This window comes from Oncorhynchus gorbuscha, linkage group LG01, assembly GCF_021184085.1.
Source record: "Oncorhynchus gorbuscha isolate QuinsamMale2020 ecotype Even-year linkage group LG01, OgorEven_v1.0, whole genome shotgun sequence".
In the NCBI taxonomy this organism is placed as follows: Eukaryota; Metazoa; Chordata; class Actinopteri; order Salmoniformes; family Salmonidae; genus Oncorhynchus; species Oncorhynchus gorbuscha.
Window position 1 is genome coordinate 113929450 of NC_060173.1, and position 13497 is coordinate 113942946.

The 13497-nt window shown below is 44.5% G+C and overlaps 1 protein-coding gene across 2 annotated transcripts in view; it reads left to right on the forward strand.

The window, feature by feature from the left end:
- The window catches only part of LOC124031487 (protein FAM124A), a 58406-nt gene extending 49830 nt beyond the window's left edge, over positions 1-8576 (forward strand). For both annotated transcript variants that reach the window (XM_046342898.1, XM_046342803.1), the window contains one exon: positions 7203-8576. In XM_046342898.1, the coding sequence (XP_046198854.1) occupies positions 7203-8102 (900 nt within the window). In that variant the 3' untranslated portion in view covers positions 8103-8576. The remainder of the gene's footprint in view (positions 1-7202) is intronic.
- Positions 8577-13497: the final 4921 nt, after the last annotated feature.

Below are 13497 nucleotides of genomic sequence, written 5' to 3' on the forward strand. Positions count from 1 at the left end.
GCATGATCTGTCTGTATCCCTTTTCTTCCTCACAAATATCCAAATTCATTATGTTACAGATGTAGGATCTTAATTTGAGCCAGTTTGCTGCAGCAAAAGGAAATGTGAATTGTTATGCGGATTATAATTAATGAACATGTTTTGTAGGGGTTGATACATTTTTCGTTAGGACAAATCAAGTCTGACATTTTAAAGTGGAAATGACCAACTTTAGAAGCCTTTTTAAACCTCGTGTACACTACAAGTTTCCATTTTCAGCAACAAAAGAGTGATCAAATTAAGATCCTACATCTGTACATCTTTGTCCCATCATGCATTGAAGGCAGTACAACGTTACAACTATCTTTAGACGTATAGCCAGTAGGCTCACCCTCCACTGAGGTATGTGATTCATCCACCTAAACTGGGCCTATCTGATACATGAACACGATCGATGAAATCACCAGTTAGCCTATTGTACTGGCAACGATGGGCTCGTCCACAGCAGATAATATGATATATATATGGATAATATTATATATATATATATGGATAATATAATATATATATATGGATAATATGATATATATATGGATAATATGATATATATATGGATAATATGATATATATATATGGATAATATGATATAAATATGGATAATATGATATATATATGGATAATATGATATATATATGGATAATATGATATATATATATATATCTATATATGGATAATATTATATATATATATATCTATATATGGATAATATGATATATATATGGATAATATGATATATATATGGATAATATGATATATATATATATATATCTATATATGGATAATATTATATATATGGATAATATGATATATATATTGATATATATATATCTATATATGGATAATATTATATATATATGGATAATATGATATATATATATATATATATATGGATAATATTATATATATATATATGGATAATATGATATATATATATCTATATATGGATAATATGAACGTGAGAACGTAGGCTACTCTGTTTTTTACGAGGCAAAACAGGAGAATAATTTAAACAAGTCCTTTCTGGTCTCATCTGGATTGGAGTCCACCTGTGGTAGATTCAATTGATTGGACATGATTTGGAAAGGCACACACCTGTCTTTATAAAGGTCCCACAGTTGACAGTGCATGTCAGAGCAAAAAAACAGGTCATGAGGTTGAAGGAATTGTCCGTAGAGCTCCGAGACAGAATTGTGTCGAGGTACAGATCTAGGGAAGGGTACCAAAATATGTCTGCAGCATTGAAGGTCCCCAAGAACACAGTGGCCTCCGTCATTCTTAAATGGAATAGGTTTGGAACCACCAAGACTCTTCCTAGAGCTGGCTGCCCGGCCAAACTGATCAATCGGGGGAGAAGGGCCTTGGTCAGGGAGGTGACTAAGAACCCGATGGTCACTCTGTCAGAGCTCCAGAGTTCCTCTGTGGAGATGGGAGAACCTTCTAGAAGGACAACCATCTCTGCAGCACTCCACCAACCAGACTGAAGCCACTCCTCAGTAAACGGCACATAACAGCCCGCTTGAAGTTTGCCAAAAGGCACCTAAATAAAGGACTCTCAGACAGTGAGAAACAAGGTTCTCTGGTCTGATGAAACCAAGATTAAACTCTTTGGCCTGAATGCCAAGCGTCATGTCTGGAGAAAACCTGGCACCATCCCTACGGTGAAGCATGGTGGAGGCAGCATCATGCTGTGGGGATGTTTTCAGCAGCAGGGATTGGGAGACTAGTCAGGATTCAGGGAAAGATGAACGGAGCAAAGTACAAAGAGATTCTTGACGAAAACCTGCACCAGTGCTCAGGACCTCAGACTGTGGTGAAGGTTCACCTTCCTTCAGGACAACGACCCTAAGCACACTGCCAAGACAATGCAGGAGTGACTTCAGGACAAGTCTCTGAATGTCCTTGAGTGGCCCAGTCAGAGCCCGGACTTGAACCCGATCAAACATCTCAGGAGAGACCTGAAAATAGCTGGGCAGCGATGCTCCCCATCCAACCTGACAGAGCTTGAGAGGATCTGCAGAGACGAATGGGAGAAACTCCCCAAATATAGGTGTGCCAAGCTTGTAGTGTCATACCCAAGAAGACTCAAGGCTGTAATCGCTGCCAAAAGGTTCTTCAACCAAGTACTGTCTGAATACTTATGTAAATGTGATATTTCCGTTTCTTTTTTTTTAATACATTTGAAAAAAAATGATTAAAAACTGTTTTTGTTTTGTCATTATGGGGTATTGTGTGTAGATTGCCTAGGCGGCAGGGTGGCCTAGGCGGCAGGGTGGCCTAGGCGGCAGGGTGGCCTACGGCAGGGTGGCCTACGGCAGGGTGGCCTAGGCGGCAGGGTGGCCTAGGCGGCAGGGTGGCCTAGGCGGCAGGGTGGCCTACGGCAGGGTGGCCTAGGCGGCAGGGTGGCCTAGGCGGCAGGGTGGCCTAGGCGGCAGGGTGGCCTAGGCGGCAGGGTGGCCTAGGCGGCAGGGTGGCCTAGGCGGCAGGGTGGCCTAGTGGTTAGAGCGTTGGACTAGTTACCAGAAGCTTGCAAGGTTGCAAGTTCAAAACCCCGAGCTGACAAGGTACAAATCTGTCGTTCTGCTCCTGAACAGGCAGTTAACCCACTGTTCCCAGGCCGTCATTGAAAATAAGAATGTGTTCTTAACTGACTTGCCTAATTAAATAAAGGTAAAAGAAAAAAAATTATGAAAGGAAAAAAAACGATTTAATCAATTTTAGAATAAGTCTGTAACCTAACAAAATGTGTAAAAAGTGAAGGGGTCTGAATAGTTTCTGTATCTCAGTTCTCGTTTATTCCTCGTGTCGTTAGGTTTCTATTTACTTCTCTCTGCGTCGTTGATTTGAATCCCTCATATTAAACACCAATGTTATTCACTACGTTGTTATTTTATACCATCATGATTTACACTTTTATTTGTAAAAAAAAAAAACTGTAGTTGCTTATTTTATATATTTTCAATGTGAAAAGGCCAGAGGTCATCTGTGATCATTGGAAAGTCTTCAAAAAGGCCAGTAGATGTCATCTGATAAAAGACCTGAAAAGATTCTGCTAGTTAACTGGTACTTGAAAATGTCCACTATTACTTTGCAGTAATATACCCTCTCTGTCCAGTAATATACCCTCCCTGTCCAGTAATACACCCTCTCTGTACAGTAATATACCCTCTCTGTACAGTAATACACCCTCTCTGTCCAGTAATACACCCTCTCTGTACAGTAATATACCCTCTCTGTACAGTAATATACCCTCTCTGTACAGTAATATACCCTCTCTGTACAGTAATATACCCTCTCTGTCCAGTAATATACCCTCTCTGTCCAGTAATATACCCTCTCTGTCCAGTAATATACCCTCTCTGTACAGTAATATACCCTCTCTGTACAGTAATATACCCTCTCTGTCCAGTAATATACCCTCCCTGTCCAGTAATACACCCTCTCTGTACAGTAATATACCCTCTCTGTACAGTAATATACCCTCTCTGTACAGTAATATACCCTCTCTGTACAGTAATATACCCTCTCTGTCCAGTAATATACCCTCTCTGTACAGTAATATACCCTCTCTGTACAGTAATATACCCTCTCTGTCCAGTAATATACCCTCTCTGTCCAGTAATATACCCTCTCTGTCCAGTAATATACCCTACCTGTCCAGTAATATACCCTCTCTGTACAGTAATATACCCTCTCTGTACAGTAATACACCCTCTCTGTACAGTAATACACCCTCTCTGTACAGTAATATACCCTCTCTGTACAGTAATACACCCTCTCTGTCCAGTAATACACCCTCTCTGTCCAGTAATATACCCTCTCTGTCCAGTAATATACCCTCCCTGTCCAGTAATACACCCTCTCTGTCCAGTAATATACCCTCTCTGTCCAGTAATATACCCTCTCTGTACAGTAATATACCCTCTCTGTACAGTAATATACCCTCTCTGTCCAGTAATATACCCTCTCTGTCCAGTAATATACCCTCTCTGTCCAGTAATATACCCTACCTGTCCAGTAATATACTCTCTCTGTCCAGTAATATACCCTCTCTGTCCAGTAATATACCCTACCTGTCCAGTAATATACCCTCTCTGTACAGTAATATACCCTCTCTGTACAGTAATACACCCTCTCTGTACAGTAATACACCCTCTCTGTACAGTAATATACCCTCTCTGTACAGTAATACACCCTCTCTGTCCAGTAATATACCCTCTCTGTCCAGTAATACACCCTCTCTGTCCAGTAATATACCCTCTCTGTACAGTAATACACCCTCTCTGTACAGTAATATACCCTCTCTGTACAGTAATACACCCTCTCTGTACAGTAATATACCCTCCCTGTCCAGTAATATACCTCTCTGTCCAGTAATATACCCTCTCTGTACAGTAATATACCCTCTCTGTACAGTAATACACCCTCTCTGTCCAGTAATATACCCTCTCTGTCCAGTAATATACCCTCTCTGTCCAGTAATACACCCTCTCTGTACAGTAATATACCCTCTCTGTACAGTAATATACCCTCTCTGTACAGTAATATACCCTCTCTGTCCAGTAATATACCCTCTCTGTCCAGTAATACACCCTCTCTGTACAGTAATATACCCTCTCTGTACAAGCCTAAACTCACCTCAAGTTTGTGATGTGTGTATCAGTGTGTGTGAATGTGCACCTGTGAAACGTGCCTTCGGAAAAAAACGTCCTCACTTTGTCTTACCTTTACACACACACACAGTCGCTCTCTATCTCGCTAACACACACACACACACACACACACACACACACACACACACACACACACACACACACACACACACACACACACACACACACACACACACACACACACACACACACACACACACACACACACACACACACACAGTGCCCTCTTTGTTCTGGGGTATCCGTTTTGGAAGGGATTTCTGTCAGCGGGGTATTAGATAAGTGCTGCTGAAACTCACAGGCAGATTAACATTGTCCCATGGGCTCTCATCCCCTGTGTGTGTGTGTGTGCATGTTTGCTCCTATCCACTCAGAAAGGAACGGCCAGGAAGGAGTTAATTGAACATGACAGTCACCTGTTCACAGATCACATACTCATCGTTAATGATAATACTTATTAAAGTCTCAGCCGGTAAGATTTTAAGACAACTGTTTGACCCGGCCGTCCAATAATCCCCAGGTGTTACATATCCACTATGTCTTGTTGAATTATTTATCCACTTCGTAATCAATGGTGTTGTTGTAACTTGGTAACGTATACAGTGTTATAGTGTTCAGACTAGGGTTGTGTTCATTAGGGCATAAAAGATATATAGCTATGAAAAACAAGCGTTTCTCATTGGTCATGTTCAGGACAGGTGGTACCTTTTGTCGTAGCTCGTCAGTCTTGTTTCTTCAGTTTCGTACCAATATACAGCCCAGCTCTGCAGTAGGAAGTGTCCGCTGGTGGTCAGGTCAGACAGCGTGGTTAATGTTGTGTGTGAACAGTAACCCGTTGTTTATCTATGGCAGTAGTTCTCAAAGTGGGGGGTCACGTGAAGAGTTTGGGGGAAACGGAATAATATATATTCAGAAAGTTTTCAAAACGCCCCTTGACTTTTTTTCCACAATTTGTTACGCTAAAGACATTTTCTAAAATGTATTAAAATTGTTTTGTTTTTTTCTCTCATCAATCTACACAAAATACCAGATAATGACATAGCAAAAAGCAAGTTTTTAGAAATTTTTGCAAATGTATAAAAAAAATACAAAAACAGAAATATCAAATTTCAGTAAGTATTCAGAACCTCTCCACCCATGGCAGCGATTACAGACTCGAGTCCTCGAGTCTCGACGCTACAAGCTTGGCACACCTGTATTTGGGGAGTTTCTCCCATTCTTCTCTGCAGTTTCTCTCAAGCTCTGTCAGGTTGGATGTGGAGTGTCACTGCACAGTTATTTTCAGGTCTCTCCAGAGATGTTTGATGGGGTTAAGTCCAGTCTCTGGCTGGGCCACTCAAGGACATTCAGAGACTTGTCCCGAAGCCACTCCTACATTGTCTTGACTGTGTGCTTAGGGTCGTTGTCCTGTTGGAAGGTGAGCCTTCGCCACAGTCTGAAGCCCGGAGCGTTCTGGAGGAGGTTTTCATCAAGGATCTCTCTGTACTCTGCTCCATTCATCTTTCCCTCAAACCTGACTAGTCTCCCAGTCCCTGCCTCTGAAAAAAATCCACACAGCATAATGCTGCCTCCACCCTGCTTCACCGTAGGGGTGGTGCCAGGTTTCTTCCAGATGTGACGCTTGGCATTCAGGCCAAAGAGTTCAATCTTTGTTTCATCAAACCAGAGAATATTATGTCTTATGGTCTGAGAGTCTTTAGGTGCCTTTTGGCAAACACCAAGCGGGCTGTCATGTGCCTTTTACTGAGGATTGGCTTCCGTCTGGCCACTCTACCATAAAGGCCTGATTGGTGGAGTGCTACAGAGATGGTTGTCCTTCTGGAGGTTCTCCCATCTCCACAGAGGAACTCTGGAGCTCTGACAGAGTGACCATTGGGTTCTTGGTTACCTGCCTGACCAAGGCCCTTCTCCCCCGATTGTTCAGTTTGGCTGGGAGGCCAGCTTTAGGAAGAGTCTTGGTAGTTCCAAACTTCCTTCGACCTCATGGCTTGGCATGGCTTGGATTTGCTCTGACACGCATGTCTGGGTGGTTCCAAACTTCTTCCAAACTTACATCAACGTTCTGAGGTCTCAACACAACCTTTTCTTTTTTTTCCAAATAAATGTTACAAATTGTTTTCGTCAGCTGTTGTTTTTATTTATTTATTTATTTATAAACAAGGAAAAGTTCTAACAGCAGTATCAGGATATTATTGTAATAGATATTTGAATATTAAAATAAGATATTTATATTTATTATATTTATAAATGTATATTTAATGTATATTTAAACATCTGACAAACTTGTGTTATAGTGTGGAGTGTGTAACACTACTGTCTTCACTGTTATGACCTCTCTCTCTCTCTCATCTCTCTCTCTCTCTCTCTCTCTCATCTCTTTCTCATATCTCTCTCATCTCTCTCTCATCTCTTTCTCATCGTCTCTCTCTCTCTCATCTCTCTCTCTCTCTCTCTCATCGTCTCTCATCGTCTCTCTCGCTCTCTCTCTCTCAGGTCCTGTGTGCACGCTACAAACGTAGACATACTATCGACCAGCCAGGAGACTCCTCCCATTCCCCCTCGCCGCTGCCCACTGACCCAGCCATGACTCTGCCCTCAGCGGGCACATATGGCCGGGGACCTGCCTCCTACAGGAACCGGCGCTACCACCGTAACTCGTCCCGCTCCCGGACCCAAACCCTGCCCCTGCCACAGACCCAGAACCAGACCCAATGCAGGTCCAGCCAGGCCTCACAAACCTCCCTTTCCTTGGCCTGTGAAGAGGAGGAAATGGAGATGGGGGCTCGCTCTAAATCCTGGAGGACCGGTCGAACCCGCTCCCTGTTCTCCCTGCCCAGCCTGGCAGGGTTCACCGGCTCTCGCTCCCGCTCTGCCGGGTCCTCCCCCGGTACCTCACCCAGCCCTACCCACCACAGAAGCCACTCCCACTCCCTTAGCTCCTCCCTGGTCCCGCCCTTCCGTCTCAACGTGGATGCTCTGATTGGTGCGGAGGAGACGGATGTGGACACAGGGATTAAAGTGGATGCGGGCAGCATTGTTGACTTGTCGGTAGTGTCTGCATACTCTAGGAGTCGCAGACCCACGCCACCACGCCCTCTCTCTGCACCTCCGCGGGACCCAACCTCCTCCCCATCCCACGCCAACGTCAAGCCCAAGGCGTCGACGCTAGGCCGCCCTCCTGTTCCCATGAGAACCAGCAGCCTGGCCTCCTCCAATACCATACCTTCCACCCTGCAGCGGCCACGCCCCAACAGCGCTTTCCAGCCTTCCTTGAGGGATCCCATCACGCGCAGCCAATTGGACAGCTCTAACAGCATTATTGGGGTGGTATCACAGAGCAGGTCTGGCAAGGAGGTGGGGGTGGAGGACGACGACCAGGAGTTCTATATCTGACCAGTTAGTGGCGCTAGAGAGACCCTCCAGCAGGAAGGGACAGGGACACTGAGTGACAACACAGCTCTTTTCTGCTCTGCCACCTGGGGGCTGGTTTAAGTCAGTGCAGAGGACAGTACAGTGGCTGTAGATAGACGCTTCATTCAACTTCTTCATGAAATATTTCTCACTTTGTGTTTTTACATAGTTTCTAACTAGATGTTTGTGCTATTTGTTATTTAATCAAGTTGTGGTATAAATGTGTAGCGTTAACTGAGATGGCTTAAAAACACATTGCAGACTACTCATATTTAAAACAGAGATGTTATGAAACCAGACCTATTGGACATAAATTAGATTTAAAACAGAGATGTTATGAAACCAGACCTATTGGACATAAATTAGATTTAAAACAGAGATGTTATGAAACCAGACCTATTGGACATAAAATAGATTTAAAACAGAGATGTTATGAAACCAGACCTATTGGACATAAAATAGATTTAAAACAGAGATGTTATGAAACCAGACCTATTGGACATAAAATTAGATTTAAAACAGAGATGTTATGAAACCAGACCTATTGGACATAAATTAGATTTAAAACAGAGATGTTATGAAACCAGACCTATTGGACATAAAATAGATTTAAAACAGAGATGTTATGAAACCAGACCTATTGGACATAAAATAGATTTAAAACAGAGATGTTATGAAACCAGACCTATTGGACATAAATTAGATTTAAAACAGAGATGTTATGAAACCAGATTGGACATAAAATAGATTTAAAACAGAGATGTTATGAAACCAGACCTATTGGACATAGTTCTAACAGGACACGGCAGCTATACGACAGTGGAGTTTCTCAATTCATCTATCCTTGATTCCTCTCTCCTCACCTCCTTCTCAACGGTATTGGAGGAGAAGGGCCAAGGTTACTCCTCTTTGACCTTCTTCTCCAATCCGTTTAGCGAAAAGGGAGTTGAGGAGAGAGGATGTAAGGGATCGAGGAAACCACCAAATGAGAAAAGAACCCCTGATTCTGACACTTTTGGTGCAGTGGGTCCCTCTGGTGGTGATATTGTAATTGACGGCTAAACAGAATCGAGTTTAAAGTAGTAGTCGGTAATATGGGATGCTTTTGATTTTAACTGATTATTTCTATGTTCACCAAACTTTTTAATATTGATTAAAACATCAGATTATGTATGAATTAATAAAAATAAATACAAAATGAATGATTTTATGTGAACAGGGTCCCTTTAAGGTGATATAACAGTGAGGCTGTATGAACAACACACAATACAGCCTGTACTGTATTAAGGTAAGGGATGGTTTTAACACGCACTCATTATGACTTAAAGACAAAGGCTTGTTTTAGCTGAAATGACACTGCAACATGTTGGCTCTCAGTGTTGGCTGGTCTCTGTATGGCTCTCGGTCTTCCCTGTGAGGACTTTACCAGGTGTGACTCTCCTTAAGCGGCTGATGCGCCTGAACAGAGGAAATCCCACATTGCCTTTCTTCATATGGACATCATGGCGAGGTCTCCGTGAGCTCTGCAGAGGTGATGTCATCGCTGGCCAATCAGAAAAGAGAGTTGTGTAATCCATTGTTCCACGGTTCAGGGTATCCATAGTGTCTCAGGTTTTGTTGTGTGTGTGTGTTTCTCTGTGTCTCTATTTGTCTGTGTGTCTGTGTGTGGTTCTGTGTGTGTTTGTTTATTTCTGTGTGTGTGTTATTTTTATTTTTTTAATTGTGTGTTTGTATCTGTGTGTCAAATCAAATCACATACACATGGTTAGCAGATGTTATTGCGAGTGTAGTGAAATGCTTGTGCTTCAAGATCCGACAGTGCAGCACTATCGAACAGGTAATATCTAACAATTCCACAACAAAACCTCATTTCTAACAAATTCCACAACAAAACCTCATTTCTAACAAATTCCACAACAAAACCTAATACACACAATCTAGTAAATGAGATGGGATGAGACTATATAAGTATAAAATATATGGATGAGCAGTGACAGAGCGGCTAAGATACAATAGATAGTAAAGAATAGATAGTGAAGGATACAGTGTACAGTATATACATGTAATATGAGACATGTAAACATTCTTAAAGTGGCATTATTAAAGTGACAAGTGTTCCATTTATTAAAGTGTGCAATTATATCAAGTCTGTAGGTAGGCAGCCGCCTCTCTGTGCTAGTGGTGGCTGTTTAACAGTCTGATGGACTTGAGATAGAAGCTGTTTTTCAATCTCTTTCCCAGCTCTGATGCACCTGTACTGACCTCGCCTTCTGGATGATAGCGGTTTGAACAGACATTGGCTCGGGTGGTTGTTGACCTTGATGATCTTTATGGCCTTCCTGTGACATCGGGTGGTGTAGGTGTCCTGGAGGGCAGGTAGTTTGCCCCTGGTGATGGGCGGAGCAGTTGTCGTATACAGCCCAACAGGATGCTCTCGATGGTGCATTTGTGAGTGTTTTCGGTGATAAGCCCAGTTTTCGGGAACAAGCCTCCTGAGGTTGAAGAGGCGTCTTCTTCACCACACTGCCTGTTTGGGTGGACCATTTCAGTTTGTCGGTGATGTGTACGCCGGGTTACTTAACTTTTCCCCTTCTCAAATACTGTGGATAGGGAGGTGCTCCCTCTGCTGTTTCCTGAAGTCCACGAGCATCTCCTTTGTTTTGTTGACGTTGAGTGTGAGGTATTTTTCTGACACCACACTCCGAGTGCCCTCACCTCCTCCCTGTAGGCCGCCTCGTCGTTGTTGGTAATCAAGCCTACCACTGTAGTGTCGTCTGCAAACTTGATGATTGAGTTGGAGGTGTGCATGGCCATGCAGTCATGGGTGAAAAGGGAGTACAGGAGAGGGCTGAGAACGCACCCTTGTGGGGCCCCAGTGTTGAGAATCAGCAGAGTGGAGATGTTGTTACTTACACTCACCACCTGGGGACGGCCAGTCAGAAAGTCCAGGACCCAGTTGTACAGGGCGGGGTTGAGACTCAGGGTCTCAAGCTTAGTGATGAACTTGGAGGGCTCTATGGTGTTGAATGCTTAGCTGTATTCAATAAACAGCGTTCTTACATAGGTATTCCTCTTGTCCAGATGGGTTAGGGCAGTGTGCAGTGTGATGGTGATTGCGTCGTCTGTGGATCTATTGGGTCAGTAAGAAAATTGGAGTGGGTCTAGGGTGTCAGGTAGGGTGGAGGTGATATGATCCTTAACATGCCTCTCAAAGCACTTCATGATGACAGAAGTGAGTCCTACGGGGTGATAGTCATTTAGTTTAGTTAACTTAGCTTTCTTGGGAACAGGGAGAATGGTGGCCATCTTGAAGCATGTGGGGACAGCAGACTGGGATAGGGATTGATTGAATATGTCACACACCAACAAGCTTGTCTGTGCGTTTTCTGAGGACGCGGGATGCCAGAGCCCACAGGCTTTGGTACCGGGCCATGTCGGTGGCACTGTTTTGTCCTCAAAGTTGTTTAATTTGTCTGGGAGCAAGACGTCGTTGTCTGCGACGGGGCTGAGTTTCTCTCTCTGTGTGGGTGCGTTTCTGTGTGTGTGTGTGTGCATGTGTGCCCGCAAGCCATCATAATCACATTCATCACCTTTGGGTGTTTTAATCAAGACTGATTCAAGTAGGGAAAAATGCTTCTGATGATGAACACTTCAATCGTCAATCAGTTCAATCAGCCACTGAGTTCAGCCCACCAGCCACTGAGTTCAGCCCACCAGCCACTGAGTTCAGCCCACCAGCCACTGAGTTCAGCCCACCAGCCACTGAGTTCAGCCCACCAGCCACTGAGTTCAGCCCACCAGCCACTGAGTTCAGCCCACCAGCCACTGAGTTCAGCCCACCAGCCACTGAGTTCAGCCCACCAGCCACTGAGTTCAGCCCACCAGCCACTGAGTTCAGCCCACCAGCCACTGAGTTCAGCCAATCAGCCACTGAGTTCAGCCCGCCAGCCACTGAGTTCAGCCCGCCAGCCCAACTCACGTAGACCACAGGACTTGATTAAGATAAATAAAACAATCAGTCACCAAACATTTCAACTCCTCCAAGCCCGTCCTGCTCTACCTGCAGTGTTGCAGATTGTCTAGCCCCGAAGAGATACTTAAAACAAAAATGTGCTTTCCTTCCTTCCTTCCTTTCTTCCTTGATATATGGCTGAGGACAGGAAAAAGTACAAGAAGACCCATCAATCAAGCAAAGGGACAATATAGGAGCCTATTACACAGGCTCTGACACCCGCCACATGTGGCAGGGGGTTACAGTCCATTACGGATTAGAAAGGAAGACCCAGCCGTGACCTGCCCAACGATGCCTCTCTACCAGACCAACTCAATGCATTTTATGCATGTTTCAACAACAAACCAACACAGAGCCGTGCATGAGGGCCCCTGCTGACATAGAGGACTGGGTGATCTCGCTCTCCGAGGCCGACCTGAGTAAGGTCAACACTCGTAAAAGCCTCATGACCGGACGGTATTTCAGGGTGTGTTTTCAGAGCATGCTCAGAACAGCTGGCAGATATATACACAGTCATTTCCAACCTCTCCTTGTCCCAGTCTGTAATCCACACATCTCAAGATGACCACCATCATTCCTGTTCCTAAGAACTCTGAGGCTTCATGCCACAATGACTACCACCCTGTGTCATTCACATCTGTAATCATGAAGTGCTTTGAGAGGCTGGTTATGGCACACATTACTCCAGCATCCCAGACACCATTGAGACCCACTCTAATTTGAATACCGCCCCAACAGATTCATAGATGACGCAATCTCAATTGCAAGCAACACTGCCCCCACCCACCTAGATAATAGGAACACCTATGTGAGAATGCTGTTCATCGACTACAGCTCAGCGTTCAACACCATAGTCTCCTCCAAGCTAAGGACCCTGAGACTGAACACCTCCCTCTGCAACTGGATCCTGGACTTCCTAACAGGCTGACCCCAGGTGGTAAGGGTAGGCAATGTCACCTCCACCACGCTGACCCTCAACACAAGGCCCCACGACTGTGTGGTTACACACGATTCCAACATCAAGTTTGCTGAAGACACGGTGGTGGTAGGGCCTGATCACCGGGACGATGAGGCAGCCTATAGGTAGGAGGACAGAGACCTGGTGGTAGGGCCTGATCACCGGGACGATGAGGCAGCCTATAGGGAGGAGGACAGAGACCTGGTGGTAGGGCCTGATCACCGGGACGATGAGGCAGCCTATAGGGAGGACAGAGACCTGGTGGTAGGGCCTGATCACCGGGACGATGAGGCAGCCTATAGGGAGGACAGAGACCTGGTGGTAGGGCCTGATCACCGGGACGATGAGGCAGCCTATATGTAGGAGAACAGAGACCTGGTGGTAGGGCCTGATCACCGGGACGATGA